This window comes from Anabas testudineus, chromosome 9 (genome assembly GCF_900324465.2).
Source record: "Anabas testudineus chromosome 9, fAnaTes1.2, whole genome shotgun sequence".
In the NCBI taxonomy this organism is placed as follows: domain Eukaryota; kingdom Metazoa; phylum Chordata; class Actinopteri; order Anabantiformes; family Anabantidae; genus Anabas; species Anabas testudineus.
This window is the reverse complement of record NC_046618.1, coordinates 27,611,597-27,629,360: the sequence shown is the minus strand read 5'-3', so window position 1 is coordinate 27,629,360 and position 17,764 is coordinate 27,611,597. Positions and strand designations below refer to the sequence as shown.

At 40.4% G+C, this 17,764-nt stretch overlaps 3 protein-coding genes across 5 annotated transcripts; 2 read left to right on the top strand and 1 right to left on the bottom strand.

The window, feature by feature from the left end:
• Positions 1-663: 663 nt before the first annotated feature.
• On the bottom strand, positions 664-3,838 carry si:rp71-1d10.5 (transmembrane protein 216). 2 transcript variants are annotated; one of them, XM_026344021.1, is made up of 6 exons: positions 3,818-3,838; positions 2,325-2,338; positions 2,114-2,207; positions 1,556-1,648; positions 1,000-1,201; positions 664-881 (listed from the first exon to the last, which is right to left on the bottom strand). In XM_026344021.1, exons 1-6 carry the CDS (start codon positions 3,822-3,824, stop codon positions 866-868), a joined length of 426 nt encoding a protein of 141 aa, XP_026199806.1. In that variant the 5' UTR covers positions 3,825-3,838; the 3' UTR covers positions 664-865. The 2 variants fall into 2 exon arrangements, with proteins under 2 accessions (XP_026199806.1, XP_026199805.1); XM_026344020.1 differs by lacking the exon at positions 3,818-3,838 and adding an exon at positions 3,228-3,262.
• Positions 3,839-3,872: 34 nt separating this feature from the next.
• On the top strand, positions 3,873-9,128 carry tmed9 (transmembrane p24 trafficking protein 9). Its single transcript, XM_026344019.1, has 5 exons — positions 3,873-4,053; positions 5,319-5,419; positions 5,509-5,634; positions 6,317-6,463; positions 6,781-9,128. The coding sequence occupies exons 1-5, from the start codon at positions 3,900-3,902 to the stop codon at positions 6,928-6,930; spliced, it is 678 nt and encodes a 225-aa protein (XP_026199804.1). The 5' UTR covers positions 3,873-3,899; the 3' UTR covers positions 6,931-9,128.
• A 396-nt stretch (positions 9,129-9,524) lies between these two features.
• b4galt7 (xylosylprotein beta 1,4-galactosyltransferase, polypeptide 7 (galactosyltransferase I)) lies at positions 9,525-15,110 on the top strand. 2 transcript variants are annotated; one of them, XM_026344059.1, is made up of 7 exons: positions 9,525-10,045; positions 11,978-12,061; positions 12,590-12,937; positions 13,145-13,370; positions 13,804-13,887; positions 13,992-14,096; positions 14,378-15,110. In XM_026344059.1, exons 3-7 carry the CDS (start codon positions 12,636-12,638, stop codon positions 14,531-14,533), a joined length of 873 nt encoding a protein of 290 aa, XP_026199844.1. In that variant the 5' UTR covers positions 9,525-10,045; positions 11,978-12,061; positions 12,590-12,635; the 3' UTR covers positions 14,534-15,110. The 2 variants fall into 2 exon arrangements, with proteins under 2 accessions (XP_026199844.1, XP_026199843.1); XM_026344058.1 differs by lacking the exon at positions 11,978-12,061.
• The last annotated feature ends 2,654 nt before the right edge of the window (positions 15,111-17,764 follow it).

Sequence of the window (17,764 nt, the reverse complement as noted above, 5' to 3'; positions counted from 1 at the left end):
CCTAAAAAACAAACATTGCAGAGCAGCTGTTTGCCAAAACCACCTTGACACTGGACGATGCCACAGGGAAGAGAGGAAACCAAGGCTGAATTGTTTGCAGCAGTATGTATGGTAAAAAAAACATGAGCATGGATAATGTTATATACTGTATTATATTAGTACAGTATATTTCCTGGAGCTGGACAAAACTGATGGATTAAAATATGGAAATAATTTAAGGCCAGGACTGTGGATACATAGCTCTTGGATTTTTCCATTTAAGAAGCAAAAATATTTGGTAAAAGCTTTTGTAAATTAAAATGTAAATAAATGTAAGTAAATGGCCTTTTTATGAAATACTAAAATTATTCGTGTGTTTAGGACTTACCAGCTGTATAAAAAAACTCCTATTGGTAAATTTAATTACATGAAGTATAAGAACACAGTATTGACAACAATATGCATCAGATTAATTAGTTATGAATTAATTCATCAGTTAGAAATGATAAATTCAGTGAAGTTGTTGGTTTATATTTAAGACTTGTAATACCTTAATTACCCTGTGCACTTTAGTTTCCTGCAGAATTCTTGCATATTTGAAGCACGTTTTAATAAATAGTTCTTATTTTGTGTAAATGTGTAATTTAAAATGCTGTTTTATGTGTGATAAATCTTACATTGGAGTTGATTCTGGTCCATTAAAGAAAATGGCACATTTATTTACAAAAAAACCTTCTCAGTACAAACAGATTGTATAAAACCACAGAAAATATTCAGATCTAAATATCAGCTTTATAAAATAATGTTTTATATTTATAGCCTTACATCTAAAGAAAGCTTTTTGACTCTGTGTGTCTTCATGTCCTGAACTCACAAAGTTTCTTCTTTAGTAAACTTTGGACCTAAAGAACAAAAGAAAAAGGGACAAAGAAAGAATAAACCTCTCATTTCACTATTCCAGGCGTACGACAAAAATGAAAGATTTACAGCGTGATCAGGACTGAACCCTGATGAAGTCACCTGGAGAAGGCAGATATGGCGAGGAGACCAAGCAGGAACTCAAGGCTGTAGAAGCAGAGCAGGCCAGCGCTGAAGAGGAATTCCAGTCGCAGGACGAAGGTCTGCAGCAGCAGGTAGTAAACAGCCAGTGCCGCACAGGGAAACAGAATGAAGAGCGATGCGCATGAGGCCAGAGAGCGTTCACACAAGTTCCCCTTCCAACCTGGATTAACACACAGCGCACAGATGAGTTTGTGTTCTCATTCAGGCGATGGTTTCCTTTTACCACTCAGGGCCCATTTTTATCAAGCAGCTCAAATGCAACTTGACCTTGACTTGACCTTGACAAATTCCAAAAAATAAAGAGTCCGTTTGCTGGGTTTGTGAATTTTTTTTTACAGTTATGCCGCTGCTCCTTTTGTAACAATTGCCTATAGAAAAAGTGTGATTCATGTTGCAGTACTTTTGACTTTGCCACGAAACCCAGTGCCGATCCTGGGGGCCTTTGATTTAATAATGTTCAGCTACTGATTATACAGAAGACAGTGTTTTTGTTTAACTCCTTTGTATCACCCACCGTAAAAGATCCTGAGAGTCTCAAGACCAAGGAATAGGATGAGCAGCACTACATCCAGAACCAGATTATCAGATGGATATGGGAGTGAAATGCCTGCACAAACACAAAAAACACAAACCCATAGATAAAGTAATTCATATGCGATGAAACAGTAATACCTGCAGGGACAGTAGAAAGTTATACACTACACTAGTATGCCTCTGCTGGCTGAATTAGAATAAGCACTGAAACAGTAGTAATCATTTCTAGATATTAAAATAAGACTCAGGATGTACTGTAAATAAATGTGGGAATTATTATATGTCTCTGATTATTTTTTTCTTTTTTGTCTGATGATAAACACAAAGTTTACCAGTCGTGTTGTACGATAGCTTGAGGCCACAGTCTATTCAGGCAATAGTGAATTATTCCCCTTTAAACAGACTTTCTCAACAACATACCGATTTTTCGTAAAGTGAAATTCTGTTTTAATGACAAACACTGGTTTTGGGGAATAACAACGATGTTGTTAGACACACATGCAAATGTAGCTCAGTGGTAATACAGCAGGTTTCACACCTTTATAGATGAACATGAGAATCTCTGCCAGGTAGAAGGCTGCAAAGTACCAGCTGTTCAGGTAGAAGAGCACTTGAAGAGGAGTGGACGAAAGCTGCGAACGAAAGGGTCAAGGAGAACAGACGGAAGAAATCAGACAGAGAAACAGAGAGAGAAGGACCCAGAAACCAGCTGTGTGTTGTAGCTCTGCATCAGTTCATGTGAAGGATACAATTGGTTGACTCCCTGTAGAGAAACAAAAAATACAGCTCAGACTATATAGTTTACATATTAATAATATGTACGTCTATACTGCTACACAAGGGTGAGACAATGGAGAATCTGGATGAATAAGAGCACCAACATCATTTATTTTTGTCCTGCGTTTATTTGAACATAGACAACGTGGCCAGGACCCAAACGAAGAAGCAGCTCTTAACAGTAGAAATCAGACAGAGAGACACAGAAGCCAGCTGTGTGTTGTAGCTGTGTGTTGTAGCTGTGTGTTGTAGCTGTGTGTTGTAGCTGTGTGTTGTAGCTGTGTGGTGTAGCTGTGTGTTGTAGCTGTGTGTTGTAGCTGTGTGTTGTAGCTGTGTGTTGTAGCTGTGTGTTGTAGCTGTGTGTTGTAGCTGTGTGTTGTAGCTGTGTGTTGTAGCTGTGTGGTGTAGCTGTGTGTTGTAGCTGTGTGTTGTAGCTGTGTGTTGTAGCTGTGTGTTGTAGCTGTGTGTTGTAGCTGTGTGTTGTAGCTGTGTGTTGTAGCTGTGTGTTGTAGCTGTGTGGTGTAGCTGTGTGTTGTAGCTGTGTGTTGTAGCTGTGTGTTGTAGCTGTGTGTTGTAGCTGTGTGTTGTAGCTGTGTGTTGTAGCTGTGTGTTGTAGCTGTGCTTCACTTAGCCCGGTCAGTCCGGTCATTTCAGCACGAGTTGAGTGAGGCCAGATTTCTGATGAGATCCAGTTTAGACACTAAACTGCGGATGTCAACTAACCAGAACCGGAGTTTAATTAGTGACGAATGGATGGTGAGGAAAGTTCGGATTTGATTATCGTGTCTTCCGCTTGGTCATTATGTTAAATATGCAACGTTTATTGAAGATAAAGGTTGAAACTGGTAGATTTATGTAGAACAAACGTTACTCACCGGGCGCCATGTCTGATTACCATGGAAACAGCTTGGCGGAAGCGCTTCTTCTTCGCTTAAACCCGCATTAACAGCAGCCCCCTCTTTGTGCCCCCTACAGGCTGTTGATGGTAATACACGTTGAATCTCCCGTTCTTTACCCCCGTGTAGGTAGAAATACACGAAATACAGCATTACACAGAAAAACACTCTTTTATCGACCAACTGGAAGCATCAAACATATCGACTGTCACCCATTAGATCATATTATACTAAACTAGATAACACTTTATAGATCCCCGAAGTTGAAATTCACATATCACAGCAACAGAGTCAAACTGACACAAAAAGTAAAAAAATAACAGAACTAATCTAGAATAACTCTGAATATAGTACAGACAGCGTAGATTAACAGTTCAATAACAACATACAACCCGAGAGGTGAGATACAAAAGACAACAAACCAGAGTGATACATTTTATTGAAGAGTACAAATACAAGTACTCTATTAATGTGCACTCAGAGGTCAAAGTGTACATTAATAGAGTTGAACTGTATTTACTCAGCACCGTCACTGATGAATGCAGGCCTGTGTTAAAGAACTACAATACCCAGCATGCTCCTGCGTTGCGCTCGAATCAGGGTTTACGTGGCATTGGTGTCTGCGCAGGCTCAGTCGAGCTCTCTCCCGGTATGAAGATGGTGTCCGTCAGGATGCAGCCGTGCGTGTTGTCACTTTTACTCCTGAACGTTTTTTACAGCTTCGTCTCCTCTTTGTACTTTCACATCGGAGAGACAGAGAAGAAATGTTTTATAGAAGAAATCCCGGACGAGACGATGATTATCGGTGAGTGCCAGCGGTAAAGATAATCTCCGGCTAATGGCTAATGCTAGCTCAATAACTTTAGCTAGCTAGCTAATCGGCTAATTGAGCTGAAGTTGACATTTCCTCCTGTCAGCCGGAAAATGTTTGATTTCTACTTAAATCTTTAAAAATGCTGCAGTGTCAGTTTACGTATGTTAACGTATGTTTGGGTTTACCTTCTATTACAGACGGAAAGATGAGTGTTGAGCATGCACACTGACGGTATAGATGAAGATGATTCTGGAGTAACTGTAATTTGTCACGAAGTTACGAAACACGTAGTTAAACACATTTCAAACTTAGGACTGTCAGACAATCATCAACCACAGTTCTCAGTCTAGCTAGTTCCTATTTTACTATAATCTTTAATTTTCATCAGGTGTACAATACAGGTGTCTCTTCCTACCTTGAAGTTAAATATAAATGAATTCATCTGTTGTTCTACTCTTCTCCTTCTGTTTTTCTACTCAGAATGAGAATGTTTGTTCAGAATTTGAATTGACAAGGAAAGTTTCTCCGAACTAACCTTAAAATTTGAAGATTTACTCATACGATGTGTTGAGGCTCATCTCAGTCTAATTATGAGCTTAAAGAAGTGTGATCTGCAGGGTTATAACTTTCAGCTTACAGACAGTGAAGAAGAGGCGTCATTGTAAAGCGCTGAGGTCTGGTTCTGAGCTGTGAAAGTTTTAAAATGAAAGATTTTTGAAGATTAGAAGCTAAAGATTCACGACAGAAAAAGAGAAAAGGCTGATACCCTTTAAGAATGTTGTGGAAAAGACCTTTGGGTGAGTTCAGTATTCAAAGCACAAATTTAAATGTTTTAATTCATGACTGGAAAGGACTATTTAATATTGAATAATTTAATATAACATTTGTCAGTGTGGATGTTGGAAATGAACAACACTTGCCTACAAATAACAAGACACACAAAAATATTTAGTCATGTCCTTTAGTTAATCGTGTGATAATTAACTATTCGACTCGACTATTCAAATAGTTGTAAGTTTCAGCTCTAATATGAAACAGTTCGGTGATTTGTTGAAGAAGCTTGATAAAAGGAGAGAAACTAATGTAATGAATTCCCCTGCTAATCCAACAGAGGGAGAGTCATCTTGTAAAATGAGACCATGCAGGACCGTGAATCGTAACTGAAAGAATGTAGAAACAGTCTAACAATACATTAACACTGGAGCTGTTTTTCTTCTGCATGGTAAACTGAGGAAAAACAAAATCTCTGTCTGCAGGAAACTATCGGACTCAGCTGTACAACCGGCAGACAGAGGAGTACCTGCCGGCCACTCAGGGTCTGGGCATGTTTGTGGAAGTCAAAGACCCTGATGACAAGGTGAACCCAACGACGACCATCGGTATCTGAGGTTATCACCGTGTGATAGGATCTGACCACTGTATCTGTTGTCTGCGTATCTCCTGCAGGTGATTCTGTCCCGTCAATACGGCTCAGAGGGAAGGTTCACCTTCACATCACACACACCTGGGGAACATCAGATCTGTCTGCACTCCAACTCATCCAAGTTCGCCCTGTTCGCTGGAGGCATGCTGGTGAGGAGGCTCTGAACATTAAATCAAAGTGAAACTTTTACAGCGCAGTAGGCTGTGTTGGCTGGAGTGTGTTGTTTTATTTACCGGTGCATCATTGAAATATGATCAGGCCAGTGTGAACGTTTACCTTGAGATTATGACAGATTTTTAGACCAATCCTAAAACTTACATCTGTAAACTACAACTACAGATATGTTTATTAAGGCAGGTATTGGTGTCCATTGTCACAACCTGACTTGTAAGATCATGATTTAGTGGGGAACATGTAAACTCAGTGAAATTTAACATAAAGTTTAGTTTGAAGGAGATCACAGCTGCTGCACCTGGAGAGCCACGTCAGTCACAAAACAAGGGGGTGTTCTAGTATCGAAAAAAAAGACAGCACCTTAACATTTCTCATAGTTGACTCCCATTAAAAGTAACAGATAGCATTGTTAAACAGTTAATGAAGAGCAGGAGCAGAAGGAGAAACGAAACGAGAAACCTTTTCTCCTTGATGATTACAGGAGTAAAATGTTCCTCTGGTTCTGACACTAAGAGTTTTTGGTATAAATGCACCTGAACCTTGAATATTTTCTGCTGTTGAACACACTGTGTTGTTTGTCTCTTATCTCTCTGTCTGATAATTATCGTAGTTCATCATTTCATTAGTTCATTACTTGCTGCTGGTGTTGTGTTTCAGAGGGTTCACTTGGACATCCAGGTGGGTGAACATGCCAACAACTATGCTGAGATTGCTGCAAAGGACAAACTGACGGAGCTCCAGCTGAGAGTGAGGCAGCTGGTGGAGCAGGTGGACCAGATCCAGAAGGAGCAAAACTACCAGAGGGTCAGTCAGCGTTGGTCTTTTGCATGTTATCGTGTTGCTGTGTTTAAAGCCCAAGTGACAACAGGAGGTGTTTTTCTTATGAAGCAGTTAATAGAACTCTGTGGGAGTAAAGTGAGCATGTAGCAGAACAGGGCTGAACGAAAACTAATGTAGTGAACTGACTTTTAGTGGACTCGCGCAGTGACGTGTTCACAGCACGCTGCTGTTGTCAATTATGAGAAGTCTGTAAGATTTGTGTTTAACAGGAAGTGTTTTCTGACCAGATAACGCACATCTGTAAATATTGAGCATCCTCCTATCTCTGTGTCCCCTCTCAGTACCGTGAGGAACGGTTCCGTCAGACAAGCGAGAGCACCAACCAGCGAGTCCTCTGGTGGTCCATCGTCCAGACTCTCATCCTGGTGGCCATCGGCATCTGGCAGATGAGACACCTCAAGAGCTTCTTTGAGGCCAAGAAGCTGGTGTAACTTTTCTCCTGGTGAAGAGTCTCAGCATGTTTGAGTGTGTGAATGTGAGTGTATTTGATGCAGTACTGAGCAGCGGAGGCTGTCGCTGCTGTCAGGGATAAAATCTGCACAGGAGACGGGATGCAGTGAAATCCAGCTGCACGATTCGGCTTGAAAACAATATCTTTATTTTTATTGCTGTTATTATTTTTGCGCTTTCCTCACCAGCCCTGTTTGTCATGAGCTCCTCACATTTGCAGTAGACTATTAGGGAAAATGTGACAACTCGACTTATCGCACAGGAACAGGAAAATGGTTTTAGTCTCATGTCCAGTCCACCAGGCAGATAGAGCGGTGTATTTTACTTGTTTTTTTGTTTAGAAGTGATTTCCCCCTTTTCCTGTCATGTTACTGTCCACTAGAAGTTGCACAAAGAAACAAAAGTTGGTTAGTTTGCTCCTTGGCCTCAGATTGACGACATAAATGATTATTAACAGTTGTATAATACATTTTCTGCGTCAAATATCATCAAATCAGGTTTCCAGCTGCAGCTGAACTAAATCAAACAGATTGAAAACCACATTCAGCCCAATTCCGAGGGTGTTTGTAGAATCCTCATAGATCCACATGAAGAGAATCTGGTCTCGTGCACAGAAACAATATTTTCAATTTATTTTTGACATAGAACAACTTTAGGTGTCTCACTTGTTTTGAAATTCGATGGAAGCCACAACCTGAAGGACTCGTCAAGAACCAAAAGTCTTTATCTCCTGTTGCTTTTTTTTTATTGAAGAAAAACATTACCAACATTGAGGTTTGCTCATAACTGACCGCTGGTGGAGCTGCTCTCGATTTTTAAAACCAGTCAGATGTTGAAATGTTTTGGAAACTACTTTATATTGACTGATATTCAGCAGCGTTTTAGTACCACGTTACATTCAGGGAATTTGGACTGTTCTAAAAATAAAGTCAAAATATTCTGGGAAATAAAAATGTAAATCATTTTCATCATTATCGACTGCAATGGAGATTAAACAGGTTTATTTTTTATTGTATTTATATGCGTTAACATTAAAAGTTGACAGAGCTGCCACTGTATTTCACCAACAGAATATTATAAGAATAAAGCTATACTCTGATTATATTCTTTAATTTTTTTAACGTGACATTAGGACGCCTTAATAAAACTGCAAATCTGTGGAAACATCACCTGGAGAAGGAAAAAGAAAAAAGGAAAACAAACATCTTTACATAAAAATGTGATTTTTAGTTTCCATCCTCTATATCAAGCCGAACTTCGCTGGGTCAGAAGAGGTTGAATTTAGTACAAATACCAGTGGAGCAAACATTGAGCCTGATTTTATTTTATTCTTTGAGTGAAATCCAACCAGATGAGACTGTTTGTTTGTTTGTTACTGTGCACATTCTTCATTTTTATCGTGTCTGAACTGAATGTATGTTTCTGTCAATCTGACTCTGGTTTGATGTTGGTCGGCAGGTGGAGGTGTGAAAAGAAACTTCTGAATCTTCTGGTGTTGAGAATTTACCGTCGGCTGCTCAGTAGCTTTTATTTGTTGTATCTAACACTGCCAGAGACACTTCTGTGCTTCTTGTTGTAATTTAGATTTAAGCCAGTTGTTTTTCTTATCCAGAAGAACAAAGCACACTTCTGTTTCCTGCTGACAAGTTTCACGTTAAAATCATATATTGTTTAAAACTAAACTACAAAGCTAAAAGTCTGTGGAAGAAAAATCTGGTTCTGAAACTAGTTGGATGAGCTTTACCTCAATGTTTTGAGTTTTTAACTTTTTAGGTGTTAAACAACAGAGGTACAACCCCTAAGTTGTCCTGTAAAAGTGAATTTTTGTTCCCAGGTTGAGCAAATTCCATGATCACAAAGAGCTGAGAGACTAATGATTTGTTTATTGAAGCAGTAAAGATATTTTCAAATTAATCCGAACCTGAGTGAAAATACAAACCATCAGTAGAGCAGTTTATTCTTACTTTGTTTTTCTGACTTCAGTTATTCAGATTCTGTTCTGGTTTTTAATTTCTGGTGGTTTGTGTTCAGTAGTTTATATTTCTGGGGTTAGAATTTAAATCATTTGTGAAATGTTTAGGCTGGAAGTGGGACTTTAATTTAATTTAATTTTTAGAGAGATTCTGTCCATTTGAAATCTGTCTGAAATTGCACTCAAAATAAAGATTTGTCACAATTTTTTGTGTCTGCTAGAACATCCGCAGTTTTTCACTTTATTTAATTTGAGGGGCATATTAAACAGTTCTACTATAAAGAACTATTTCTGCAGGGTTAATTAATAAGTAATTAATCAGTTTTTCAGATCCAGACGTGGTTAGAGTGAAACATGGGAGTAAAGAAAAAAGGAAAGAGGGGGAGGATGTAAATGGAAGGAAGAGATAAGAAGACAATTTGTTGAGCCCCAGGTGGGGAAATTCACATCAGAGCAGCAGACTGACATTAAAAGTAAAAAAAAAAAGTAAAATACAGAAAAGGAACGAGTTTGTGGTGAACTGATCCTTTAAAATCGCAGTAGGAACCTTTATTGCTGCCTCTCTCCGTTCCCACTCGGACTCGTTTCCAGGTTGGACTGCACTACAATCGTCCTGTGTTTGATTTTTTCCGGCGTCAGATTATTGTGAAATATTTCGTGGACCTCTTCTTGTGTTAATTTAAAGTTTTCTCTGAAGTTCGGCGGTAACGGACGCTCTGTATTGGGCGGTGTCGCGGATAAAAATGACGGAATAAAAGCAGAAATGTTGTGGAGTGAACCCGGAGTAGCGCAGTGTACGAACCGCTACATGCTACGTGTACAGTAACGGGGAACGGGAGGAAGCTAACGGCTAACGGCTAACACACAGACAACATCCAGGAAAAGCGGTGAAACATGGATTTAAACTTCTTACCTCACTGAACAAATGCATACGGGCTGTGAAACTAAACTGCAGGACAGGGTTGTGGCATTAGCGTTAATTAGCATGGAGGGCAGTTTGAAAAGAGGATGAAGGAGTGAACAACAGTGATTAAGTGTTTTTCTGTTCGTCATCAGTAATAAACTGTAAAGATGATGTATTCATCGAGGAGGAAGCCTGTCCTTTACTTCAAGGAGGAGAGAAGGTAACAAGTGGATTTCTTCTTATTTCAGCTTTAAAAGCCTGAATTTTCATCTACAGACGTGCCGAAGATTTTTATTACACTGTTTAACTCTGATAGGATTCACAATGAACAAGTAAAGATTTAACATAAAACCGTCACAATGTGGTCGATTTGTGTCTCTGTAGTAGTTTTTATGTTTGTGTGTGTCTTTGCTGCCGTTTGTAGTCCTTTTGTGTCTTTGCTGCAGTTTGTAGTCCTTTTTTGTGTCTTTGCTGCAGTTTGTAGTCCTTTTTTGTTTCTTTGCTGCAGTTTGTAGTCCTTTTGTGTCTTTGCTGCAGTTTGTAGTCCTTTTTTGTGTCTTTGCTGCAGTTTGTAGTCCTTTTTTGTGTCTTTGCTGCAGTTTGTAGTCCTTTTGTGTCTTTGCTGCCGTTTGTAGTCCTTTTTTGTGTCTTTGCTGCCGTTTGTAGTCCTTTTTTGTGTCTTTGCTGCCATTCGTAGTCCTTTTTTGTGTCTTTGCTGCCGTTTGTAGTCCTTTTTTGTTTCTTTGCTGCCATTCGTAGTCCTTTTGTGTCTTTGCTGCCATTCGTAGTCCTTTTTTGTTTCTTTGCTGCAGTTTGTAGTCCTTTTGTGTCTTTGCTGCAGTTTGTAGTCCTTTTGTGTCTTTGCTGCCATTCGTAGTCCTTTTTTGTGTCTTTGCTGCCGATTGTAGTCCTTTTGTGTCTTTGCTGCCGTTTGTAGTCCTTTTGTGTCTTTGCTGCCATTCGTAGTCCTTTTTTGTTTCTTTGCTGCCGTTTGTAGTCCTTTTGTGTCTTTGCTGCCGTTTGTAGTCCTTTTGTGTCTTTGCTGCCATTCGTAGTCCTTTTTTTGTTTCTTTGCTGCCGTTTGTAGTCCTTTTGTGTCTTTGCTGCCGTTTGTAGTCCTTTTGTGTCTTTGCTGCCGTTTGTAGTCCTTTTGTGTCTTTGCTGCCATTCGTAGTCATTTTTTGTGTCTTCGCTGCCATTCGTAGTCCTTTTTTGTGTCTTTGCTGCCATTCGTAGTCCTTTTTTGTTTCTTCGCTGCCGTTCGTAGTCCTTTTTTGTTTCTTTGCTGCCGTTTGTAGTCCTTTTTTGTGTCTTCGCTGCCATTCGTAGTCCTTTTTTGTTTCTTTGCTGCCGTTTGTAGTCATTTTTTGTGTCTTCGCTGCCATTCGTAGTCCTTTTTTGTTTCTTTGCTGCCGTTTGTAGTCATTTTTTGTGTCTTCGCTGCCATTCGTAGTCCTTTTTTGTTTCTTTGCTGCCGTTTGTAGTCATTTTTTGTGTCTTCGCTGCCATTCGTAGTCCTTTTTTGTTTCTTTGCTGCCGTTTGTAGTCATTTTTTGTTGATTACACACAGATTCTATGTAGATAATCAGTGTCTTGACACCAAACTCTTTCTGGGCCTTTTAAAGAAACTCGACCTCTAAACTTCCTCTTCAAGAACAGAAGTGAGTCGTGGTTTCAAGTTTCAACCTGTTTTTCACAAACTGTGGTTCAGAGATGTCCAGAGGTTCTTACAGTCATCAGAACAAGTGAGACAGTCAGGACCTGCTGTGGAGCTCCAAGGAAATAGAGTGCAGCTTTACTGAGAAACAAACTGTATATAACTTAAACCCAAACACCAAATAAACAAAATATTCTTATATAATAATTTATTAAATTGTCAAATGTTAAATATCTTCGGGAAACATCAAGTGTGATTTCTTGGTGCTACACACACATTTCACTTTAGTGCTGACCTGAACCCAGTGGAGCTCTTTTCTGACGTTGTTCATTTAGAAAATGGTTTCTGAGACACAGTTTGGGAACTTCTGTTACCGGCAGTTTTTATTAAACACTGACCAGCTGGGTTTGATGCACGAAAGGCTGGAAGCTGGATGTTGAATGCAGAGTAACACAAAAAAGCTTGATGGTTTCTTGTGTGGTTTGAATGATGCAGGCTGCAGCAGTGCGACCACTGAAGCTCTGATCAGACATGATTCCTGTGGATTCATACTCATGTTAGAGAAACAGCTAGAACATGGTCAGTTCTCTCAAAGGCTGTGTTGGAAAAATGTTTTAAACATTTTATTAGAACGTTATGTATGATGCTTCATGAGCAGTGGTGAGAATGGGAGCCTTTCACAAGACTGACATGTTTTTATCTGGAATTTGCTGCAGTATTTTGAAAACTAATCCCAACGTCACTGCAGTTTTATACAGAGGTAGAAAACAAAAACCTGAATATAAAACCATCAGATTTTAATTTGACTAGTTTTCTGATTCAGCACCTCATTAAAACTAGTGGGTTGGTTTGATTTTATGAATCTGACCATGATTGTTATGTAAAAGACTTTTTCAGACACATGACCAACGTCTAAAATTGCCTGAGCGTTGATGTGAGACGGTGCACATCTGAAAGAGATTCAAATGTGATGATAAAACTGTGATCTTGATGATTTCTTTCCACCACTGTTCTGCATGTTGGACTTTTTCGTGGTTTGTAAATGTATTTTATTTTATAAATTTCTTTGCTAGAGTTGACGTAGGTCCTCTCCTGCTGTGTTGTCAGGTTCCTGTCTGGTAAATGTACGGTCTACAAGCTGTTCGGCCTCTGCATGGTGCTCGTGCTCGTCTCTCTGCTCTGGCTGCAGCTCAGCTGCTCAGGGGAAATGTCCTCGTCGGTGCACGAGGACAGACGTTTCCCCCAGCAGCAGCAGCCCCCGCTCCCCTGCCCCTCTGACAGTCAGGCGTCTTCAGTGGATGATCCCTCTTGGGGTCCTCACAAACTGGCCCTCATTGTCCCCTTCAGGGAGCGCTTCGAGGAGCTGCTGGTGTTTGTTCCCTTCATGCACACGTTCCTCAACAAGAAGAAGATCCGCCACAAGATCCTCATCGTGAACCAGGTGGATCACTACAGGTAAGAACTTTTAAACACAGAAGAAGAGATTTCATTTAGCCTGTTTCTGCTTACTAGATCTGACCTGTGTTGATCTGTTTAAGCTGGTTGTACACTCACACACAGCCTTCTACATGCAACACTGCCACCTCCATTTATCTCTAACTCACTGCCAGTAGTTGACCTGACCTGTAAGGGCTGATGTTTCTCATCTCCTGGTCGTTTCAGATTCAATCGAGCGTCTCTGATCAACGTGGGCTACCTGGAGAGTGGTAACGACACTGACTACCTGGCAATGCATGACGTGGATCTGCTTCCCTTGAATGATGCTCTGGACTACGGTTTCCCTGAGGATGGACCTTTCCACGTGGCCTCACCTGAGCTGCACCCGCTCTACCACTACAAAACCTATGTAGGAGGAATCCTGCTGCTCACCAAGAAACACTACCACATGGTACTGGCCTGCTTCAGGATAGGTTCACAATGGGTGTCATTATGTTGTACATCACTTCATATTTAGATTTTTTTTAACTTGAGATAACTGAGTCAACTTAGTAGAAATGTGAATACAGCATTTCTTCTCTTCTTCTGCATCTTTTCCATCTCTGTGTTAGATTTGACCGTAGTGTGCAAACTGAATAAATCAAAAAAGGTTTTGCTAATCCAGTGGTAACATGATAACACTGACTTTTCTATATTCACTAATGTAATAATTTAAACTGTCCACCAGATGAAGCTGTTTAACCTGGTGAAAATAAAGTGTAGGCTGCAGTCTTAAACAAATGGATTCACCTTTGGGATACTCAGCAATGACTGTGTGGCTGTTTTTGCAGTTTGTGTCTTTGTAGAGAAAAATATAAATGAGTTGCATCCCTTGTTTATTGCAGTGTAATGGGATGTCAAATCGGTTTTGGGGTTGGGGCAGGGAGGACGACGAGTTCTACAGGAGACTGAGAAAAGCTGAACTTCAGGTAAGTCTCAGGAGTGAACAACATTCATGTCACTTTAGCTGTTAAAAATTTGTCTGTCCAGTAAACATGGTCGACGCCTTGGTTGTTGTTGTTTTTGTTTGCAGCTGTTCAGACCGAGTGGAATCACTACAGGATATAAAACCTTCCACCACATCCATGACCCGGCCTGGAGGAAGAGAGACCAGAAGAGAGTGGCGTCTCAGAAACAGGTACAAATATGGATTCAGGAGATGAATGTTCTTTCGTTGTCTAGTCGGTCAGCTTGTTTCCTGTTTTGTTTAAAGCCGAGCTCAAACTAGACGATAACATGCCGACCTGACAAAGAAAAGTTGTCTGGAGTGAAAATGGGCGTCACATCACTGTTGTGACACCTCATGATGCCCTGATGCAGCTTTACGTTACAGTGCAAAAATTGTTTAAAATCGAGAAATTCCTTCCTTCCCTCCTTCCCTCTGTCCTTTCCTACCCCCTTTGTCACTCCTCTCTGCAGGAGCAGTTTAAGGTGGACCCAGAAGGGGGGCTCTCCAACCTTCGTTACCAGGTGGAGTCCAGACAGGAGCTGACCGTCAGCGGCGCTCCCTGCATTGTCATCAACACCAAACTGGAATGTGACCTGAACCAGACGCCCTGGTGTGTTCTGGCATAGAGGACGGGTATCGGTTCATAAGGGGTCCTGCCTGTCCTCTGGGAGGGTTTTTATCCACAGGGATCCTCATGGGAAGCGCTGGTCGTGGTTGTAGTTTTTGCCAAGAGACTTTATTTTGCTGAATTTTGGATGGCACTGATATATCTGGAATCACCCTCAGTGAAACCGAACCTGGTACCAAACGGTTTTACTGGAGTTTAAAACCCTCGTTGATTAAACAAACTACATTTCACTTTTTTCCCGGTACTTTTTTCATCTCAACAAAAACAAAACTGATTATTTACAATGGATTAAAACCTTCTACGGTCAGTTTCCCACCTGTCGCACAGGGCAGCCCAGTAACAGAACTGGTGGCGTTTTCTCACGAGGACCTGCTCCGTGCAGTGGGTCTACAGTAGATGGACTGTTACGTGGCTTTTCTATGGAGCCAAACCAGTGTGAATTGAACTAAAAGAGACGAGTGCAGCCGAACCTGAGCTGTTTCTAGTTGATTTAATTGTTGGTACCTGCTGGCCTGGTGTTAATGCAAACTTAGTCTTTTTTTAACTCTGGGCTTGTGCAAATGCAGCAGAGAGGATGAGGGGGGGGGGGGTGCATCATACTGTAACATCACAGGGTTTATTTTATCTTTTTAAAATGTCAAATATGAAATCAATCAGCACCTGTCCCCAAAAACAAACTCTTATCAGACTACTAACCTCTAACCAGGTTGATCTTCAGTATTACAATGATTGGAAAACTCATTTGAAGCTCTGTGTGATGGAAAGCATGAAAAATGAGTATATTTAATTCTGTTACAGTATGTCCTCTTTAAAAAAAGGAAGACTTATTAGCCAAAGAAAAAACGGTGTAAAATTATGTAATTTTGTGACGTAACCCCTAATTCTGACTTTGGACCTGCACGTTATAAGGTGTGTTTCTCGTACTTGTGATAAAACTATAACAGAATTTAGAAATTATGAGACACTAAAGCAAAATTAGGTGAAAACATCTGGTACCTTTAATATTTTGGGGAATGCAGCGAGTATATTTCAGGTAAACTGAGCCAAATTAGGCTGAACTCAACTGTTGTGAATGTTGTAAAGTGTTTCTGTGGCAGCAGAAAGTTCAGGATTAATTATTTAAATAAATCTCATCCGTCTGCAACATAAACTAAAATATGTTCCCTAACTTTGAAGACAACAGACCAGGAAACGATGACAGATGACATTTATAGGTAATGGGCACAAAATTAACAGTTTTTATGAAAATAAAATCTAATTTCAGGAAAATTCATAGGTGAGTAAAATCACAAGTGGAGAAGATGGAGCACTGATGTGATGACATTCATAAGTAGTATGCCAGTAAACACTCCCCACTGGAAGCTTATTTCACATTGTCCTGGTCTTTTACTTTGAAAATCCAACATACTTCACTATGATCAAACCAAGGCTTTTAATTTGAAAATCAAACCCACATAAGCTACCTTGCTGTCATTTTTGCTTTTATTTTGAAAGTCTTGCATGAAATGACATTAAATGATATCTGAAAATAGTTTAAAAGACTTTTTGATAAAAGGTTCTGATCAACCTAAATCTATGCTGCATTTTAAATTTACAAAGATTTTCAGTGTTTCAACAGCAGACTCACGATGAGGAAAAGCTTGAGCGGTGTTGGTGTCATTGAGCAGCATTTTACCTCGAAAAGGCTAAATTAGGCGTCTTGAATAACATGGGTCACTGGAAAGTCCTTGAAATGGATGCAAATGAGTCCATAAACCCTTGTCTGTCAAAATCTGGCTAATGGTTTCTGTTACATTCAGAGTACTGCTGGCACTGCCTCTGCTGTTGTGCGTTGGTTGGCCTCCACACAGCGCTCAGGAGTGTTAAACGCAATAGATTTAGTCTTCAGACATCTACCGGCCGGGATGACACACCGACCTTATTTTCCAGAGGCAAACGGTACCATGTGTTTGTACAATATTCACTATTTATATAAAACTATCTTCAAAAAATATCTTGAGGTTGTTTCTTTTTTTGTCAGATGGTGTGTGTATGTGTGTTTTCATATTCACAAGGAAAAACAAAAATAGAAAGCAAATGCATTTCTAATTTTATTTTTGCTGCTTTTCAACAGAGAAGCTGTGTAAAACCATGTACAAAAGGTAAATGAAGGTGTGCAGTTACCTTCACGATAGATCAGAAGTTAGCAGAGCTGTTAGCAGTTTGAAACAGCAGGCGTTTGCAGCCAGTTAGCCTGTCGTTCTGCTCCCCCTCATGAGCCACTGTGGCTCTGCTAATGGAAACTGTCAGTCTTCATTTCTCCATCGTTCTCATACTGCACTTAGAAAGAAGAAGAGGTGTTTGATACCTTTTAATTTGTTGTTGTGATGGATTAGGTTCAATAGCACTGATGGAATCTTTACGACGTCTGTATAATGTATACGACTAACGAGACGTGTGGAGAGTTTTGAAGGTTTGTCCTGTTAATAAGACGAGAGATGACGCTGACGGGGTAGAATATTCAGAGTGGTCCAATGTTTCTGATGTTGTGAAGGGCAAATCGGCTGCCTGAGAAGTTGCAGAGATGTGGTCAGTGAAGCTTAGTTGACCCTGAGATTCCAGCAGAATCTGTGGAAAACCTTTGCTGAAGATCCCAAGTTGATGCTGATGCTGGAAGGTGAGGCTGGGAAAACGGGAAGAGCAGGGAAAGCAGTGTGAGCGAATGATGTGTTATAGATAGAGAAAACAAAAGGGCCTAGAACAGAGCCCTGTGCTACACCTGTGGAGAAGCAGTGAGAGTTGGATACTTGTCCCTGCTAAAGTATGCTGAAGGTTCACCCAGCTAGTTAAGACCTGAGCCAGCTGTAGCAGAGATGCTGAATTCAGAACGTGCAGACAGAGGATGTGATGTTAACAGTGTGGAAAGCTGCAGACAGAATGCAGGACTGTTTCTGAAGTCGGGCTGGTTGACGTCAACGAGGAACATCTAACATTTGTTTGTGAAGCTGACCAGTTCAGCCACCACTGTTCTGAAAGCAGCCCGGTCTACTTCTTATATGTTGGCTGCAGTCTTGGCCTGACCTCCTGATCTTGGGGATCAAAAGTGTTTGTCCACTCTGGAGCAGGAATCTATTTAGGAAGTTCCATGATGTCTGTGCCTTTTAAATGTGATGCTTTAAATTTAATTTGTAAGTTACATATTAAAGTGAGTAGCACTTGATCCAAGCTCTGGACCGACAGCCTGACCCTC

Bases quoted from the DNA above. Each gene is read 5' to 3' on its own strand.
- si:rp71-1d10.5 (XM_026344020.1), bottom strand. The intron at 1,649-2,113 runs GTGTGAAACCTG...GTGTTTGTGCAG, and splicing joins TCTCATGTTCATCTATAAAG to GCATTTCACTCCCATATCCA. The intron at 1,202-1,555 runs GTGGGTGATACA...GTGTTAATCCAG, and splicing joins GACTCTCAGGATCTTTTACG to GTTGGAAGGGGAACTTGTGT.
- tmed9 (XM_026344019.1), top strand. From the start codon at position 3,900: ATGAAGATGGTGTCCGTCAGGATGCAGCCGTGCGTGTTGTCACTTTTA. The intron at 4,054-5,318 runs GTGAGTGCCAGC...CTCTGTCTGCAG, and splicing joins GGACGAGACGATGATTATCG to GAAACTATCGGACTCAGCTG. The intron at 5,420-5,508 runs GTGAACCCAACG...TATCTCCTGCAG, and splicing joins TCAAAGACCCTGATGACAAG to GTGATTCTGTCCCGTCAATA.
- b4galt7 (XM_026344058.1), top strand. From the start codon at position 9,993: ATGATGTATTCATCGAGGAGGAAGCCTGTCCTTTACTTCAAGGAGGAG. The intron at 13,371-13,803 runs GTACTGGCCTGC...TGTTTATTGCAG, and splicing joins CCAAGAAACACTACCACATG to TGTAATGGGATGTCAAATCG. The intron at 14,097-14,377 runs GTACAAATATGG...TCCTCTCTGCAG, and splicing joins GAGTGGCGTCTCAGAAACAG to GAGCAGTTTAAGGTGGACCC.